At 43.3% G+C, this 17,779-nt stretch overlaps 1 protein-coding gene across 1 annotated transcript in view; it reads left to right on the top strand.

Annotated features, from left to right (window-relative positions):
• Window positions 1-2,654: 2,654 nt before the first annotated feature.
• Ptpn21 (protein tyrosine phosphatase non-receptor type 21) overlaps window positions 2,655-17,779 on the top strand; it is a 55,913-nt gene continuing 40,788 nt past the window's right edge. Inside the window, exons 1-2 of the mRNA XM_075947286.1 lie at window positions 2,655-2,852; window positions 3,515-3,876. Of these exons, the coding sequence (XP_075803401.1) occupies window positions 3,697-3,876 (180 nt within the window). The 5' untranslated portion in view covers window positions 2,655-2,852; window positions 3,515-3,696. The remainder of the gene's footprint in view (window positions 2,853-3,514; window positions 3,877-17,779) is intronic.

The raw sequence follows: 17,779 nt of genomic DNA on the forward strand, positions 1-17,779 counted from the left end.
ACTCGGGCAGGGGCGTAACAAAGAGCGAAGTCTGCTTCGCAGGCTCGCTCTGATCTAGAGTCATTTCTAAAAAGAGTCTGGAACTTCTATTCCGGACTCCTCCGCGGATGACTGCGGTTTAATTTTGGATCAGAGTTTGAAATTTGGGGCATATTTGTGCCTCTCGGAATATGTGGACTATCTCGGAATGTGGAGTATGAAAGTTGCCGGATAACTTTGGCGACAAGGGGCATAAAGGAAGGACTGTTGGGCAACTCCTTGTTTCGGTTTTGGAGTAAAGCGCCTTTACTCCTGGAGAATTCTTGGATCTGCAAATTTCGGTGATTTCTGCAAACCCTGATTAGATTGGCCTCTCTGAGCACGCCAGTCTTAGCCCCAGCCCCCGATGAGAAAACCTTATGATAATTGATAATGCTAGAAAACACGCTCTGAACATTTATGAGCTAAAAATTACCGATAGAGTTCGTTTTCTTTTTCTTTTTTAGTGTAGCAATTTCACTCTGAAAATAGTTGTTTTGTTTGCAGGCCATTTAACTGTAGATTACCAATGCACAGATGTTGTTTTGTGGGAGACATAGGATTCATTTCAAGTTCTAAAAATGCCAGATACTTCCTTTTCAGTGATTATTTAATGCTAAAGGAATAGTGGCAAAGTTCCAGGAACATGTGGTGAGTGATTTGAGGTGGGTATCCCGTGAGATTCAGGCTTAAAGTGAATTTGAGAAACGTTTGGAGGGGAATATGGACAAGAAAATAAAAATGAACTCACTAACAGAGCACACTGCCGTTTGCAAACCTATGAAGCAGAATTTAATATGCATGTATTTCTTATTCAGCAATGGAATAGTTTTGTAGAGAAATTATACTGTTTTTCTCCTTTAAAGGCTGTTTATGGCCTATTTCATTTAGTAGTTGACACCTGAAGCAGCTCTCCCCAGAGTACCTTAAATTTCTACTTCCTGGCATTAGGAGTCAAACAGAACTTATGATATCATTAAGATATATTTATCAATTATAAATTTTAAAGTTACTAAGCAGGACTTTTGCCACAGTGGGTTTTATATGAGTAATCAAGAAACCGGATATTCTTAGGAGGAAAAACACCGAAATATAACAAGCAAATTATAACAACTGCCAAAAGAAAAGAGGAAAAAAAATTGGCTTTTCCTCATCCCCAATGCTGTAAAACATTTCCAATCTCAGGAACAACTGGAAATTTGAGTTTACCTAATCAGGACTAGAGTTAATGATTAAGCCATGTAGTATAGTATACTGCGTTTAAGACACAGTTCCATCTTCATAGTGAAGACATTAACACATTTGCCAGGGCCCAATAAGATGTCTTCCCTTTGGACATATGAAGCTATCTTTTTCTGCACGTTGCTTAATGTTTCCAGTTACCACAATTTGTAAGTCTGAAACCTACAACTTTGTCTCTTTCGATAATACCTTGCATACTATCCATGGTTTTTGTTTTTAAATTTACAGAAACATTATTGGTCTCTCTTCTGGTTGAAAGCTTGTTTAAGGTGTGGGTTTTTTTTAAGTGTTTTCAATTTCTTGATTTTTTTTTAAAAAATTTCTGCTTCATCTGTTTATACTCTGGAAACAACAAAGAACTTTGAAAAATATTGCAGATAGAAACTCCATTTAGCCCCCCCCCCCCCATTCCTTCTATGGAACAGTGCTTTTACACAAGGAAGGCATTCAGCAAATGTTAACGTAAAGCTGTAGGTTCCACTCGCCCCTCTGGCATTCCTCTCTGCCCCTTGTTTTTATGCTTGTTTTATCTTTCTGGAATGGTGGCTGGGAGATCACCTCACTATAAGAGCTCCAAAAAGCAAAACATAAACAAAAATTTTAGAAACTTTGACCGTGTCCCTGCTAGCGATACAGCTCTGAATATAATTATAGATGCCTGTAATCTCCTTAAGGGCAGAGGCGGCTTAGGATTCGTCTTAGATTTCCTCAAGATGCTCATCAACTGAACCTTGTGCTCAGAGACGGCAGCGCACACTTGTGGAACGGAACTCCGAGACGTTAAGTCTGGCGAAGTCTAAACCTCATTTTCTAGTTCAGTCCTTCCGCAGGCCTGAGTGCTCAAAACCTCTGGGGTTGAGTCTCAGGCTGGCGAGCAGGATAGAAAAGAAGGCTGGGAGCAGTGGAGAAAGCCGGAGGATACCCAGCTAGGTTCCCGTGAGCGTGAGACCGAGAGAGCTGCTTCTGCTGAGGCCTGGGTTCTGTTTGCCTGGTGAGGCTTAGGGACAGACTGCCCCACTGCGCGGTCTCGCACCCAAATCGGGTAATCAGCTAGGACCCTGCCAGGCTAAACGATTCATCCCCGGAGGAAGGGGCGGAGGGTGAGACTGACAGCCGTGCGAGGGGTGGAAATAGTTGAGATTTTTGTCAAATTGTTTAGGAGAAAATAACTCTAGTTGACATAAAAATCCCGAGATATCGCTCGCCCCCAGTTTATCTCACCGCAGAAGTTACCATCAACAAGTATGGTTAAAAAAATAGCGTGTTTGGGGGCTGCTGTTGACGTGGATACAGCCTCACACTGCTCGACCAATCTCTCCCTGCCTGGAGGACTAACGCCGGCCCCTTTAAATCCTCCCTCCTCCGATCACAGGGGGCCGGTCCCTTTGGAGCACGTCCGCCCGGAAACGGGGCCGCAGGCGGAGGGTTCCGGGGCTCGCGAGGCCAGGCAACACAGCTTGCTTTTCTCCCAGGGAGGGGACTCGGAGGTTCCGGAGCTGAGGCCCTCCGCTGCATTTGGCTACATGGGCTTGCCCATTCTTGCTTGCTCTCTTTAACAAGGATGGCGTTTAGGACCTCGCCCTTCTCTTTAGGTGAGCGTCCACAGCCTCCTTAGGTGTCCTTAACCTGGAGAGGAGTCCAGAACACGCCTTTCAGAATGCTATGATTCGAGAAGGAGCATCTTTTGGGTGCTTATACCTTGTTTATACTCAAATCTTTATGATGTTGTTAATGATGAACCTGAAGGGGCTTTAGAAATTCTTGTTAAGCACTTCATCTCTTTTAAACCTCACAATTGCCATATGTTAGAAAGATGGGATTATTCTCCCCATTTGGGGTACAGGGGTAATTTGCCTGAAGGACCGGTGCTGCACTTAAACAGAGTCGGGAACTGAAGACACCTAAGTCAGGGGAAACTCAAGATAGTTACCTATGAAAAACAACCTTTCCTCCAAACTAGCAAGACGACCACGAATGTTTTTGTAGTTCTAGACGTGCTGGGCATTATCTCATTTAATCCTAACAGCCGGGGCTGTTATCTCCAGAAGTGAGTGAGGTAGAATGAGGGGTGGGGTCTCACCCTGGGCCCCACCCTCAACCCTCCTGATAAACTTTCCTGGTACCTCCCTGTTAGAGCTTTCCTATTCCAGCGCGGAGGCAGAGCTTATTCCTTAGATTCATTAGTTACATCTGTTTTTTTCTTTTTAAAATTTTAATGGCAAAGTCCATAGTAACTGCTTCCCTCTTTCCTCAGCGCTGGTGTGGATGCTCCCATCATTTGGCCTTCGGAGACTCGGTTGCTTTTTAATGACGGTGGCGGCTGTGGGGTGAGCAGCTGGAGACTAGAGTTTGTTCTGACGCGAGAGGGTCGCTTTTGGTTGGCTCCAGCACTGCCGGATTGCTCCTTCCTGGTCCCTCCACTGTCGAAGGGAGAAGATGCCACTGCCGTTTGGACTGAAATTGAAACGCACCCGGCGCTATACTGTGTCCAGCAAGAGCTGCCTGGTTGCACGGATCCAGCTGCTCAATAATGAATTTGTGGAGTTCACTCTGTCTGTGGAGAGCACCGGCCAGGAGAGCCTAGAAGCTGTCGCCCAGAGACTGGAGCTGAGGGAGGTAAGCTGCAAACGAGGCTGTACTTTCTCTGGCATGTCGTCTCTCCTTACCTCATGGTGGCTGTGTATCCTAGCCTGCCTGACACTGGAAACAAGTCCTGTCTGTGCCTGCTGGATGGTGAATCTGCTAGCTCCCCTCCTAGTGAGGAAGAGATCAGAGTCAAAGTCTTACTCCTTGGGGGCACTCCTAAGAGAATTTACAATGTCTATCTTTTTAACGTGTTTGAGTCCCGTGTCTTCCATAAAGGCTGTGGAGAATCAAATATGCATGTATTTTGCGTTATCCAAATTCCCACTTACTATCAAAGCCTGGTTGGGTCAGTCTGGTCAGTCTACTGTCTTCATGCATGCGTGCATGGAGTAATTCATCTGTACAACATTCATTTTCTATTTTCTGTTGCCCAAGTGGAGCTTCTAGAGTCGTATTGCCAGAAGTTTGAATTTTAATTTCTTCACCAACTAGTTCTGTAACTTTAGGCAAGTTATTTGATATCTCTGAGTGCCAGTTCCTCCATCAGAACCATGGGTCTAACAGCACAGTCTGCACTCAGAGTGGCTGTGGCTAAAAGCACACGTAAAACTGCAAGCGTTAATTGTCTATTACAGTAATCGTAAGAAAGCAGGAAGTTGTGGCATCCTCGCACATCCCCACAAGGTCCTAAATTTAAAGTTCTGTTGTAAGTACTTTAAGAGAAAGAACTCTAGACTTAGGACCCTCCCTGTGTTTGGCTGCTTGGACCATGGCTAAGAAAAAGAAGAAATGGCTCTTAAACGACTCTTGTCATATTTGGAAACCCCACGTAGATACTGTAGTTAATACGAAGTCAGGAATAGTTAAACTGTGTTCTAGAAAAAAATCAGTTGATCATTTGAAAACTTTTAAGTGGCAGCTGTACAGAGGTTCCAGTAGCTCACCCCAGTATGGAGGCCCAGTGAGAAGGCAGGCCCGAATGCTTGTTCTCATAGGAGTGTGTGTGTGTGGGGGGGGAGCAGCGGAGGTAAAGCGCCTTAGGGAAAGTAATATCTGAGCTGCGACTTGAAGGCTAGGCAAAGGGGTCCTGTCAGGCTGCAAATCCTTGTTCCTATAAGAGTAACAGAGGCATTTTGATGTTAAAAGGTTTCGACTTACCTAGATAGCTACGGGGAAGATAAACGTAGGCTATTTAGACTAAGGTGTGGTTTTGCCTAAATGAATCCTCTTGAGGTTGATCAAACAGTGGCTCAGATGCAGACTGTAGCCACCCGCCTTTGCTCTGGGATGGAGAGAAGATAGGTGGAAGCTGGAGATCTCGAGGACCAACCAGACAACTGGGGGAGAGTTAGCCAGGAGCTGTAGTTGGTTCTCAGGTTCGCAGTAGATCGTGGGGGCTGTAATTAAGAGCATAAAGATGAGACAGAGCTGCGTTCAGCTCGGGACCTAAGTGCTAGGTTGGAGGTGCCAGTGAGTAAGCTGGAGATGTTGATCAGAGATGTGGGTATGCTTTGTGGAGGGCCGAGCTAGAGATCCAGGCTGAAGGAGAGAGGCTTGGGATCCAGCTGGGTGGATGGAAGCCAGCCGAGAGGCATGGCTGTCCAGGGGGCTCAGAAGGAGGCAGCATAGGGGAGCCTTGGAAGGGAATTGGTAGGTCCACCAAGTAGGAAAGAGGGAAACCAGTCTGGGAGAGTGGGCCTCAGGGACTATCTGGCTTATTTGCATTTATTTGGCCATCTTTGTACTTTACTCATCTCTGCACCCCCACTTCCAGTTTGTCTCCCCCACCTCCATAAAGTTCATCAAAATACACCAGATGGGGCTGGAGAGATGGCTCAGTGGTTAAGAGCATTGCCTGCTCTTCCAAAGGTCCTGAGTTCAATTCCCGGCAACCACATGGTGGCTCACAACCATCTGTAATGAGGTCTGGTGTCTTCTTCTGGCCTGCAGACATACACACAGACAGAATATTGTATACATAATAAATAAATAAATAAATAAATATTAAAAAAATACACCAGGTCTCCCCTCACACTCAGAGTCAGCTTCCTAAGGACTATGGTGTATTCATTTTTGTAACCAAAGCATAGGGTATGCTCAGTAAATAGGAAGGCTTGAGCTCACCACCATTGCTTTTCTTCTGTTAAGGGCTGGGGACATCATGGCTAGGCAGTTCAGAGCACTGACTGCTCTTACAGAGGATCTGGGTTTGGTTCACAGGACCTTCATGGTGGGTCACAACCACCTTTAACTCCAGTTGCAGGGGGATATCATACCCTCTTCCGGCCTCTGTGGGCACCAGGCTAGGTTGGTGGAACTATACGGGTGGAAGTCTTGCACACATAAAATAAAAGTAAGCAAATTAAAAAAAAAAAAGCATCAGCAGCCTAGGGAGATTGCCGTTTTTTGTTAGAGGCTCCAGCTCAGGAGTTAAACAGCTTTATCTGTTATGGGCACGCCCTCAGCCCAAGATTTCTTTTCTTCTTCTTTTTAAAATGTGTTGTTGTTGTTGTTATAAAGAGAAGGTCTTATGTAGCTCAGGCTGACCTGAATTGCTTATCCTCCTGTCTCTTCTTAGGAGTGCTGGGATTGTAGGATGTGCCCCTGTTATTAGTCTCTGAGGCCAGTTTTTAACAGACGCGCAGAGCACACCGAGAGAACAGGTGTGATTCTTAAGGAACTGTCTTGTCCTTGGGAAGATCGTCTGCTGCTTTAGCTTCTACAACAGTCACGATTAGAAAGTTTAGCAAACTTTCCCTTGGAAAGCTCCAGAAGGTCCGCTCTGTAACGTGTAAACAGATGTTCTGAAATAATCTGAGCGGGGGGCGGGGGACGGACGGACACGACACACCTGTTCCTCGGTTGTGTACATTCAGTGTGTGTGAGATTCAAACCAGAGCTACCAGTGTGTTGGTTTCTCCCACTAGCGCTGCTGTCAGATATAAGCTGCAGGAAAAAAATTGTTTCTTTTTCTTGCTTAAATACCATTTGCTTCTGTAATGCAGCAATAAGGACTTTACAATAATGCCATATAATGCTAGAGCCAGGGACTCTAGCATTTATTAGTATTTTACCCAGGAGTCTGGGTAGGAAGATCTCAAATTTAAGTTTGAGGCTAGCCCGAGCCTGTTTCAAGAAATCAGCTGAACAGACAATAATATAACAAACCCCTATAATCATAACCCCCAGTTCCCTCAGGATGATAGGTAAAACCAGGACCCTTCAGTAACCTAAACTGCAGCATGGAGCTGCCAAGCGCCCCTTGTTTTCGTGCTCTGTGATCCACCTCCAGCCCAAAAGGAGGCCACATGGGAGGCAAAGCCTCTGGAAGAGGTATTGCCTTGCAAACGGTGCGGTTTCAGAAAGGAATCCCAGTGCCTCCAGAACCAGCCAGGTTCTTTTGAGTGGGGAAAAGTCCCTTCCCTCGGCCCAGTGTGTCAGCAGAGCTGCCTCAATTTGCTCCGCAGAAGGCTGTTTGACAGTAGAGTCCAGAGACAGTTTGCAGTCCTGTCGGATTGGATACCAGTTCTTGTCACTCCCTGAATATTAAATTATGTCTACCAGTTTTTAAAATTGAGAATTTGTGGTGGTTTAAAAATTTAATATTTCTAATTTACATGGGAAATAGAAAAAGACAAGATCTCCTGAGTAAATTGGGAGCATGGGGGTCATGGGACAGGGTAGAAGGGAAGTGGGGAGGAAGGGAGGGGAGTGGAGAAAATATATAGCTCAATAAAAACAATGAATAATAAATAAATCAATTAGAAAGGTAAAAAAAATTAATATTAAAGCTGGGCAGTGTTGGTGTACACCTTTAATCCCAAAACTTGGGAGGCAGAGACAGATGGATCTCTGTGAGTTCGAGGTCAGTTTGGTCTACATAGTGAGTTTCAGGACAGCCAGGGCTACACAGAGAAACCCTGTCTCGAAAAACAAAACAAAAGACAGGAAAAGAATGTGATATTAAAGTGTAGCACTGAGCAGAGCACCTGATGTTAGGGGACTCTCTATGTGTTAGCCATTAGACTTGTCATTATTATTCCGAGACAGGTCTCACTGTACAGCCCAAGCAGCCCTGGGATTCCAGGCATGAGCCACCACGCCCAACCTTTTGTTTTCATTTGTGGTGCCTGTGCCGTGCCTGCACTGTGCTTCTGTGACCCGGGTTGCAGCAGGGACTGGCCGGATTCTCTTTGGATGAGTTCTTTTCTTTTGTCAATTAACTGGGAGCGTGCACGTGCACAGAATATTCTCACAGCCGGCACTGCTAGTCATGCGGCTTGCACAGTACTCAAATATTGAAATGGTAGCCTGCCGCCACAATTGAAGCACTGTTTGCACACAAGCTGACACAGTCCTTTGTGCCGTGTCCTTGCCCATCGCCGACAGCAGAGTGTTGGAAAGTTCCTCTCTGCGTCCCTTCGGTTCAGCCCAGATCCTAGGCTGTGAAATACTGGACCCAGTTTATATTCCTTTCTTTAGAGTATGCCTTTTAGAGAAAGTCTTATTTAACAATATTATGCTATAATGGATTGTATTTTAATTAGGTTTATTGTACACTTATTTCTTGTCTATCCTGCCTTGATTTTGGGGTCCTTGTGACTTAAATTTACTTTTGCTTCTCCAAGTTTTAAAATCCCAATTAGGATACAGGAAAGTTGTGAATCCCAGAAGGGGGTGGTTTTATACCCTAAATCTTACACATTCACAGTTTTTAAAGGTTAGTGTGTGTGTGTGTGTAGATGCTTTAGGGAGAATATTCTTTGATTATTCCATGTGCACATGACTAACTCATTTAAAGTTGAGTTAAATGTTAAACAGCCTCTAAAATTATTGTCAGCTCTTTTTTGAAGATGGATGATGCAAATAAAATTTTTCTCTCTTACATCTTACTTCCTGGCTATGGGTGTTTGCTTACATGGTTGTGTTTTATTATAGAGCTTTATGAAATGAGTTTTAAATAACATTTAGTGTGTCAAAGACCTCAGTACTTTCTGTTTTAGCATGCAGACTCCATTGGAACAGGATCGCTGTTCCCGATGTATTTCTGGTGTCTAGAATAGTACCTGCCTCCTTATTGCACATAGTTCCTGAATGAATGTCCATTTACTTTAAACCACAGGATTGGCTTTCTAAACCTAGAATGATAAGTATGATTGCCATTCATTTGGTCAGCTTTGCTCTGCTCTGTGATTTCATTTCCTGGAGAGAGTGGAACATTTCCAAAACTTTGTACACGGTTACAAAAACACCATTCTTTTTCTCCCCCTTCCTTGTTTTTTCTTTTTTCTTGGTCTCTCCTTTTCTTTTCTCTTTCCTTCCCTTATCTTCCTTCCCTCCTCTTCTCTACCCCATTTCTTTCTTGCATATTTGCTGTTTCTTTCATTCAGGGTCTTGCTATGTAGCCCAGGCTGTCCCCAAACTTGCCATCTTTTCCCTTCAGCCTTTGGAGTGACTGGGATGTCATGGATGGGGCCACTGTACCCCCAGCTTACTATATATATATAAAGACTTTTTAAAGTTTATGTTGTTTTGTGTATATGCATATTTTACCTGCAGGTATGTATTACACCACGTGTGTGTCTGGAGCCCATGGAGGTCAGAAGAGGGTGTAGGATCCCCTGGCACTAGAGTTACTGATGGTTGTGAGGCACCGTGCAGGTGCTGGGACTCCAACCAGGCTCCTTCACAAGAGACACAAGTGCTCTAAGCTGCTGCTGTTTATTTATTGGTGATGCCAATGACTTTATTGGATTTGCTTATGAAGCGTAGGTGAAAGGTTACTCACGGGAGCACAGGCGACCCTGAAAAGAGCTGTACACATTTCACTGTCACTTCAGGGATTCTTCTGGAAACATAGACCCTGCTAGCTCTGCTGACTCTGAGGGAGATTGCTGTGTCAGGCTGGGTCAGCTTCCCCCCTGGTCTAGGAAGTGCTCTTGGCTTGGGAGTGTTCCATTTCAAATCAGCCGATCAGGTATTCCCGCTATCCTCTGGTCTTATCTCCGCTGGAATCTCAGAAGACGTGGGAGTTTCACATGCATTTCTCTGTCTTTTGCCTGGTGTCATTAAATAACCAGAGCCTAAGAAAGAGTCCATCACATGCGAATGTTTTGTGATGAGTAGTCAAATGGAATTTGTGTACATATTTGTATGCTAGGTAAGATTGTGGTATGGAGAAAGATAAGTATTTCACTGAGAGTTACGGAACCTTCTGGAGGGACTGGAATTTTAGATCGACCTCTTACCTGAACAGCTTTCAAACTCCAAAGGTCAATCATAAATGACTAAGAAATTTTCTTGATTTTTAGATTTCTGTTAAACAATCTTTTAAAATTACGTTTTGATTTAGTGCGTGTGGGCGTGGGTACACATTTGTCCTGTGCACCTGTGGAGGTCAGGGCATAACTTACAGGAGTTGACACAAATTCATGCCATCAGTGTTGTGGACAAACTTCTTCCCTAGCTAGCTTGCCCATCCCGTTCTATTACTTTTCTCTTGATAATGAAGGTACTTTTGGTCTTGATAACAAAAATAACATACAAAATAAGTAAATAAGAGAGTCATATGAATAAACATGGATATTTGTGTGCATCTGAAATACATAATATAGAATCATTTGTTATCAAATTTGGAAACCCATTTACTTAAATGATAGAGTTTTATGCAACTTTAGTTTGATGTTTAATCAACTTAAGGGCAGATCGGGGTAGCTCAACTGCTAGGGTGTATTGTCTGACATACACAGACCCCAAGTTTAGTACATAGCAAGGCATAAAATGGAATATGGTCGCCCACACCTGTAACCCAGCCCCAGAGAGGTGGAAGCAAGCAGATCAGAAGGTCAAGTTCATCTTGGACTACTTAGCAAGCTCAAGGCCAGCACAGGATACTTGAGACCCTGTCTCAAGGAACAAAAAGCAAAGGGCCAATAATGTAAGATATTTGTGCTCCAGTATTGGGATTTGCAGGTGACTGGAACATGTGTTTGCTCACCAGGAAGTCCTGAAGCTTGGTGGGGCACTCACCGCGTCCTGTTGCTGTCCCTGAAGGGTCTCTCACTGTATGCTCCAGACTTTCCTTCACTCCTAGCCTCCCATCTGAGCCTCCTGACCTTCATTTTTAAAACTTGACACAAAATGCTTATACCAATTTCTGGAGTATAGTAAGAGTATTTCCACACATGTACTTAATTTGTAAAGATGAAGTAAAGACATCAAAAATTCGGCATTTCTATGTGTTGTGAACCTTCAGATTCTTATTTTTTTTGAGATGGTTGTTGATGGCTGTAGGCTGTACTTACTCAGACAGTCTATACGCCAACAGAACTCATTTTCTTCTGTGACTTTCCTTCATAGGGCTCAGGAAGACCATTGCTTATTACTATTATTATTATTATTATTATTAGCCATCACTTATTTACTTATTTATTGAAGTAGGGTTCTCTTGTTTTTCTTTTTCGGTTGATTTAGTTCAGTTTTGTGCGTCTGGGTGTTTTGCCTGCATGCAATCTGTGCATCTCTTGTGTGCAGTGCCTTTGAGGGGCCAGAAGAAAGGGCACTGGATCCTTAACAGGAATTACAGGCAGTTGTGAGCCACCATGTGGGTGCTGGGACTAGAACCCAGGTCCTCTCGAAGAGCATCCAGCACTCTTAAACCCTGAGCCATCTCTCCGGATGCCTGTTTATTGGAGTTTTGAGTTAAGGTCTCATTCTGTGCCAGGCTTGCCTGGGATACATCCACGCTAGCCTCCAACTCAGTGGTTCTTTGCCAGCTTCATTTCCTTGATGGGGCAAAAGGCTCCCAGAGGGCGGAGAGGAGGTCATGAGTGAGAGTTCCTCCGTTGTGACATGGGTTGTAGATCAATGTTTGTGTTGTCTGCCAGGCATCGCCTTTGTGCCCATCGGGATAGTGAGCATGTGACAGACCTGCAGTGTCTGGAAACATTGAGTTCCTGGGCCATTTATTTATTGAACCTTCTAGTTCATTCTTCTTGTCAGATTGCACCTTACCTCAATATGGCATTTTCTTTTCTAATAACAAGGACTCATTGTTATTAGAAAACAATGGCGTGCTGGGTTTGCAGATATTTTCTTGTTCTGTTCTTCAAGCAGCTTGCACGCTGATAAATGTTAGGTTGCCTTTCTAGTTAAATTTTCTCTTGTTTCTGCTGTCACTCTGGTGTTGGGGATTAGACACATCCTTAAACAGACAAGGCTAGTACTATATCTATGAGATTTTTCCTAGCTTATTTATTTAACTACTTTTTGGAATTTTCAAATAAGGTCTCGTTCTGTGGCCTAGGATGGCCTAGAACTTACCAGACTAGCCTCCAAATCAGAGCACTTTCCTGGAATTGACTGAAATTACAGACTCTGGGCTCTTTTTGTTTGTTTAAGCTTTATTTATTTACTTCTTAGAGTGTGTGTGTGTGTGTGTGTGTGTGTGTGTGTGTGTGTGTGTTGATTCTCTCCTTCTGCCATGCGGTTCCTGGGCATTGAACTCAGGAGGTCACCAGGCTTGGCAAGTGTCTTTATTTACCTGCTTAGCCATCACCAAGACCCAGTGGTTTGAGACAAGCATTCACTATGTAGCCCAGGCTAGCCTAGAGCTCCAGGTCCTTCTGCTTCAGGCTCAGGAATGCTGGGAATACAGCTGTACGCCATGTCTAACCCTCGTTTATCTTTCAATGAATGAGTAAACTATCCAGAGGCTGTTGAAATTTATTCTGAAAATACTAATTTCACTAGAAGAAACTGTGTCACAGGTCCTGACGAAGAGTTAGAATGTAAGTTATAAATAATTCATTAAGGGTTTGTGCATCACTCGGATATCATGCACGGTGTGTATTGCTGTGTAGACAGAGTAGTTATTTTGAATAATAAACAGGCTAAGACAAGGTACAGTAATATCAAACCGCGTGGCAAAAGCCTCTTTTCTTTGTTTTTGCTGTCCCTTTTCTGTTCCTCCCTCCTTTCGGAGCCAGGGTCTTTTTATGTAGCCCAGGTTGGTCTTGAACTTGCCGTCTCCTGCCTCAGCCTTCGAGTGCTGGTATTACAGATATGCATCACAGTGTTTGGTACTTTTTCTTTCTGAATCTAAGATCAGCTTGTCTTGGCTCATTTACATACTATTTAGATTGCTCAGGTTCTGACTTGATTAATTAATATACATTTTCAACAACTTGGACTTTATACCCTTCAATTTAGCTGCACTTGGAAGGAACAAAATGGGTGTGGGTTTGCATCCCTGAAAGGTAGCTTTTGGGGGGCACTGGCTGTCTACAAGCTGTGTCTGGTGCTTCACGTGTGCTTACTGGAGCCCACAGTTGACTTCCTGCGTTCTCTGCTGCCTAACCAATGAGGAGCCAAAGGTGAGCAGTGTTCAGGAGACGCTTGTTGGGTGACAATTTTTTTTTTTAAATTAGTGTTGAGCTAGTTTTCTTTAAGTCTTTTTCAGTTTATTTTTCATCTTGTAAATTTATTGATCATAGCAATCAATATACTAAGGGGAAATGAGCCAGAAAAGATAAATGGAGAATTATGATGGTTTGGAGGTATACTACTGAGAATTAAAATACCCACCACACATCTCTCTTCTTGCCAGGTTTGGTGTAAATTATTTAGAAAATAACTTTAATTCTCCTTTCCCCATATTTTGTATCCACAGGTATTATTTAACTGTTACATATTTGACTTTCTGTGTTTTTACTGCTAGTATACCTTTTAAAGTTAATTCATGTTAGGATAGCAAACATCGAAAAAGATCCCTTTTGTTTACATTTATTTTGTGTGGGTGTGTGCATGCATTTGTGTGGGTGTGTGCATGCATTTGTGTGGGTGTGTGCATGCAGAAGCTTGCATATCAAAGCCAGATGACTTGTGGGGGTTGGTTCTCTCCTTCCACTTATGTGGATGTCAGTGATTCAACTTAGGTTGTTAGGCTTTGCAAAAAGTGCCTTTACCCACAGAACTGTCTTGCCAGCCCTATTTGTTTGCCCAGATTGTCCTTGAACTTATTGTGTACCAGAAAATAGCTTTGAATTCTCGATCCTCCTGTCTGTACCTCCCAAGCACTGGTATGGTAGGTATGGGCCAGCATGCCTATCATGGAGCATGTGTAATAGTAAGGAATGACTGTGGGCAGCGGGGACGGCTCTGTGGGTAAGAGTGCTTGCTGCACTTCAGAGGACCAGAGTTCTTAGCATCTAAATGGCAGCTCACTACAGTTCCAGGGGGATCCTTCCAGGACATCTATCACCCCCTTCTGGTTGTTTTGTCACCAGGCATATACACAGTATACATATCTATGCACAGGCAAACATCAGTGCACATAAAATAAAATACAAAAATGAATCTTAAAGAAAATATAGATGTTTGAGTTAAGCTCATAAACAGGCCCAAAGGATCTGAAATTTATAAGATTTAAAAACAAAAACAAAATATCCATAACCCATTTTTTGGGATGAGATATAAGAATGGCCCTATGGTAGTGCAAACTGATCAAGGAATGAGAAGCTCTGATTGCCCTCAGTTTTAAAAGTGAGCTCTAGCCAGAATGACTTTCTGTATAGTAGTACACAGAATACACTTGTCTGTATAGTGAAACTTCGTGTACTTATCTTGGTTCTCACTCCTATCTTTGGGGAATACAGTGTATATATGTTAAAAGTTTCTATTTAATCCTAGTTCACTCTTTAGAAACAGGTTGGTATTTTAGTCCCAGAATCAAATGTTCTTTAGAGTGCATCTATTTTTTTATTAATTAAATTTATTAATATATTTTGCATCCTGACTACAGTCTCCCCTACCATTCCTTTCCCTCCACCTCAACTCTGCTCCTCCCCACCCCCAAACCATTCCTCCTTTGTTTCTGCTCTGAAAGGGGTAGGCTTCCCCTGGGTATCAACAAAACTTGACATATCAAGTTGGGGTAAGATTAAGCTCCTCCCCTTGTTGAGACTTGTCAAGGCAACTCAATGTGAGGAATAGGTTCCTTTGGGCACATCTTAGCCAACTGAAACGCCTGCATTGCTTGTCTTTACTCCCAGGACACAGCCCTGGGAGAACAGGGACTCAGTTCTCTGCTTCAGTGCTGTCTGCTTGCACCCAGGGTAGCGTTTGACACCTAGGAGGTGATCAGTTAATGTGAGCTGAAGGAGTAAATGAATTTAGGGCATCTAAGGAATATAGATGGACTTGTTTTATTTTTATAGTTAGCTGAGTGGTGCCATGAATCAGCCCCCATAGCCTGCTATGTGCCATGCTGTGTTTTACTACTGTTATGCCCAAATCCATGGGTCCCCACAAAAGCCAACAAAGGAGACCGAGTCCCATATGTAAAAGCAAAGAGCCTTTATTTTAATCAAGTTTGCAAACTCAGTCTCTCCGCACATCCAACATATTGGAATATCCGGAGAGTTCAGGACCCCTGATTGGCTGACATCTGTCTAGGGGTGTCCTGGTGAAGTGCTGGCAGGTGTTTCTATCTACAGTGCTTCGAATGCCAGGAATTTCCTTTGAATGGTTTGCTCTTGGGTAGGGGTCGGGTAATCTCGGCCTGCCAGGCATTGTCTCAGGGTAAACTATTGAGACTCCAGACTTCATTTAAATTTATCTATGGCCAGAGTCCCAGGTGATAATGGTTGGAAGTAAGAACTTCCTTTCTGCCCAGACTTAGATTGTCATGGCTGGCCCTCACAACTACTTAGCTACATCGCCAGCCCAAGAATTTTTTTTTTCTTTTAGTGCAGGGGATGTAACTTGCTTGGCAATATCTTTATCATGGAATTAAATCTTCAGTCCCAAGAATATAGTTTTAAAAATATCTTGTTTACAGTGATCACATGCTTCAAAGTATCCAGTTGGGATTGTAATGGGAAAATGAGAGCGGTTTATCCAAGCAGACAGTTGTCCTGTTCCCCCCTTGGACTTCCTTTTAATAAGTCTCCATATTTGGCTTATCATTTCATGCTATGCTTAAATGTTAAAGCTACAGTGAAGGAACTTGGACATTCCGAGTTCAGTTACTTGGACTTCAGTTTGATCAAATTGAGTATAATTATACTTGTTATTTTCCCACGTCTTATTGCCTATAAAATGCAGAGTGTGTAATTTGACTAAAGTGAGAAGAATAGGAAGAAAAGCTGAACAGAAAGGGGAGGGATTGTTGTGTGGAGGCGGTGTGACCACTGCCATCTGCTAGAGGGAAGGGAAGAGGTTCCACACTTCATTATTTATGGCAGACTCCCTGTGGCTGTTAGCGCAGGGCTAGAATTAGCTGAGAGCTTGCTAAGCACCTTTGTTAGGTGATCTCTGCTTGGGAGCGACTTTATCTTGGGCTGTCTCCTCTCATCTCTGTCCTGACGAAAGACCTTCTAACTTAAGCAGGTTGAAGAGAGGCACCGGAGTAAAATTATATTTGCAATTTTACATGGGATTAACTTTTATTAAACATAATGCACTAGTGGCTTAAAAAAACCTCCAGTTAATTTGTGTATCTCCCTGGTCTATTTTAAAAATAGCAAAATAAAAAAGAGTCTTAAAATAATTAGACAAGAAATGACCAGGGAATTAGGAAGAGGTTTGCATTCTGTTCAGATGTGGACCTGCCCAGAGCAGCTGGCCTCTGTTCACTGTGTGACGAGGGAGGCAGCCATGTTGTCTGAAGAGACCCCAAGCCCTGTTTAACTTTGTCTTTGCTCTAGTTACCCAGCAGGCAGCGATCTGCAGATGAAGGAGAGCAGTAGTGAGAATTTATAAACTGCACGAGGAAGTCACCAAATACTTTTGAAGGTTATTGTGTGTGTGTGTGTGTGTTTTGAACAAACTAGAAAAGAAAGATAATGTAAAATATCTGGCACTGAAGAAGCTTCATAGGGGCTGGAGAGGTGTCTCAGCGATTAAGGGCACCTTTTCCAGAGGACCTGGGTTCAATTCCCAGCACCCACATGCAGCTCAGAACCATCTGTTAACTCCAGTTCCAGGCGTCAAACATCCTCTTCTGACCTCTGTGGTGACAAGACACACAACTGGTATGCACCCACACACATACAATAAATAAAAATATTAAAACAAAAGGAATCTGGTTAACAATCACTGTAAATAAATTTGTGTGAGAATTCCAGAAGCGTCATTGTATGAGAAGCGTCTGTTAGGGTGTGTTTTCCACACGAGCAGACAGAAAGAGTCACCTGAAGAATTTTGTATCAGGCTAAGGCCTTTATCAAGAAAGTTCTGGAAGGAGGGTTGGGGAATGCGGAGCTGTGAAGGGAAAGCAGTAATTAAGTCCATTACAAGTAGCGGAACTCTTGTGGTTCTTCATGCCTTTCTGAGGAAGGCAGAGCGCCCCTGTGGAAAGCTGGGGCTTGCTGGGGAAGTCCCTTGTTGAAGAGCTGGTTGACAGTCCTGGAGTGTGAATTCAGGGTGGGTTTGTTCCCTAACTGCCCTGAGGCAGAGCTTCCCAGAGAAAACACTGTTAGCTTCTCTGTTACTGGCAGACAAAGTTTTCTGAAGGCCCACAAATAAGGGTAGGTATAAACAAGGACAAGAGTAGAAAATGTTTGTCTATTTGGCTTTGGAGACATCTGCTGCAGATCTACAGATAAAGCTTGATAAAAAGCAAGCCATTCTTCTGTCTCCAGAAAATGGAACATCTGGATAGCTGTGTTGGGGTAAAGCTTATCATTTTATTATTTTTGCTGGTCTCTGGAAATTTTATTAATTTCTCTACCTCTTTTTTTAAATTGTTGCTTTTGTTATTTTGAGGCAAGTTCTCACTGTAGCCCAAGTTAACCTGAAGCTCACTTGTAGTCCACATCCTGGAACCCACATCCCATTGCTTCCTGTGCTAGAATTGTTGTATGGCCACTAATTGGTTATTTAAATCTTTGTGTTTGAAGTAGCCAAGTCCAGATATATATAAAGGAAAAAG

This window comes from Microtus pennsylvanicus, chromosome 14 (genome assembly GCF_037038515.1).
Source record: "Microtus pennsylvanicus isolate mMicPen1 chromosome 14, mMicPen1.hap1, whole genome shotgun sequence".
Lineage (NCBI taxonomy): Eukaryota > Metazoa > Chordata > Mammalia > Rodentia > Cricetidae > Microtus > Microtus pennsylvanicus.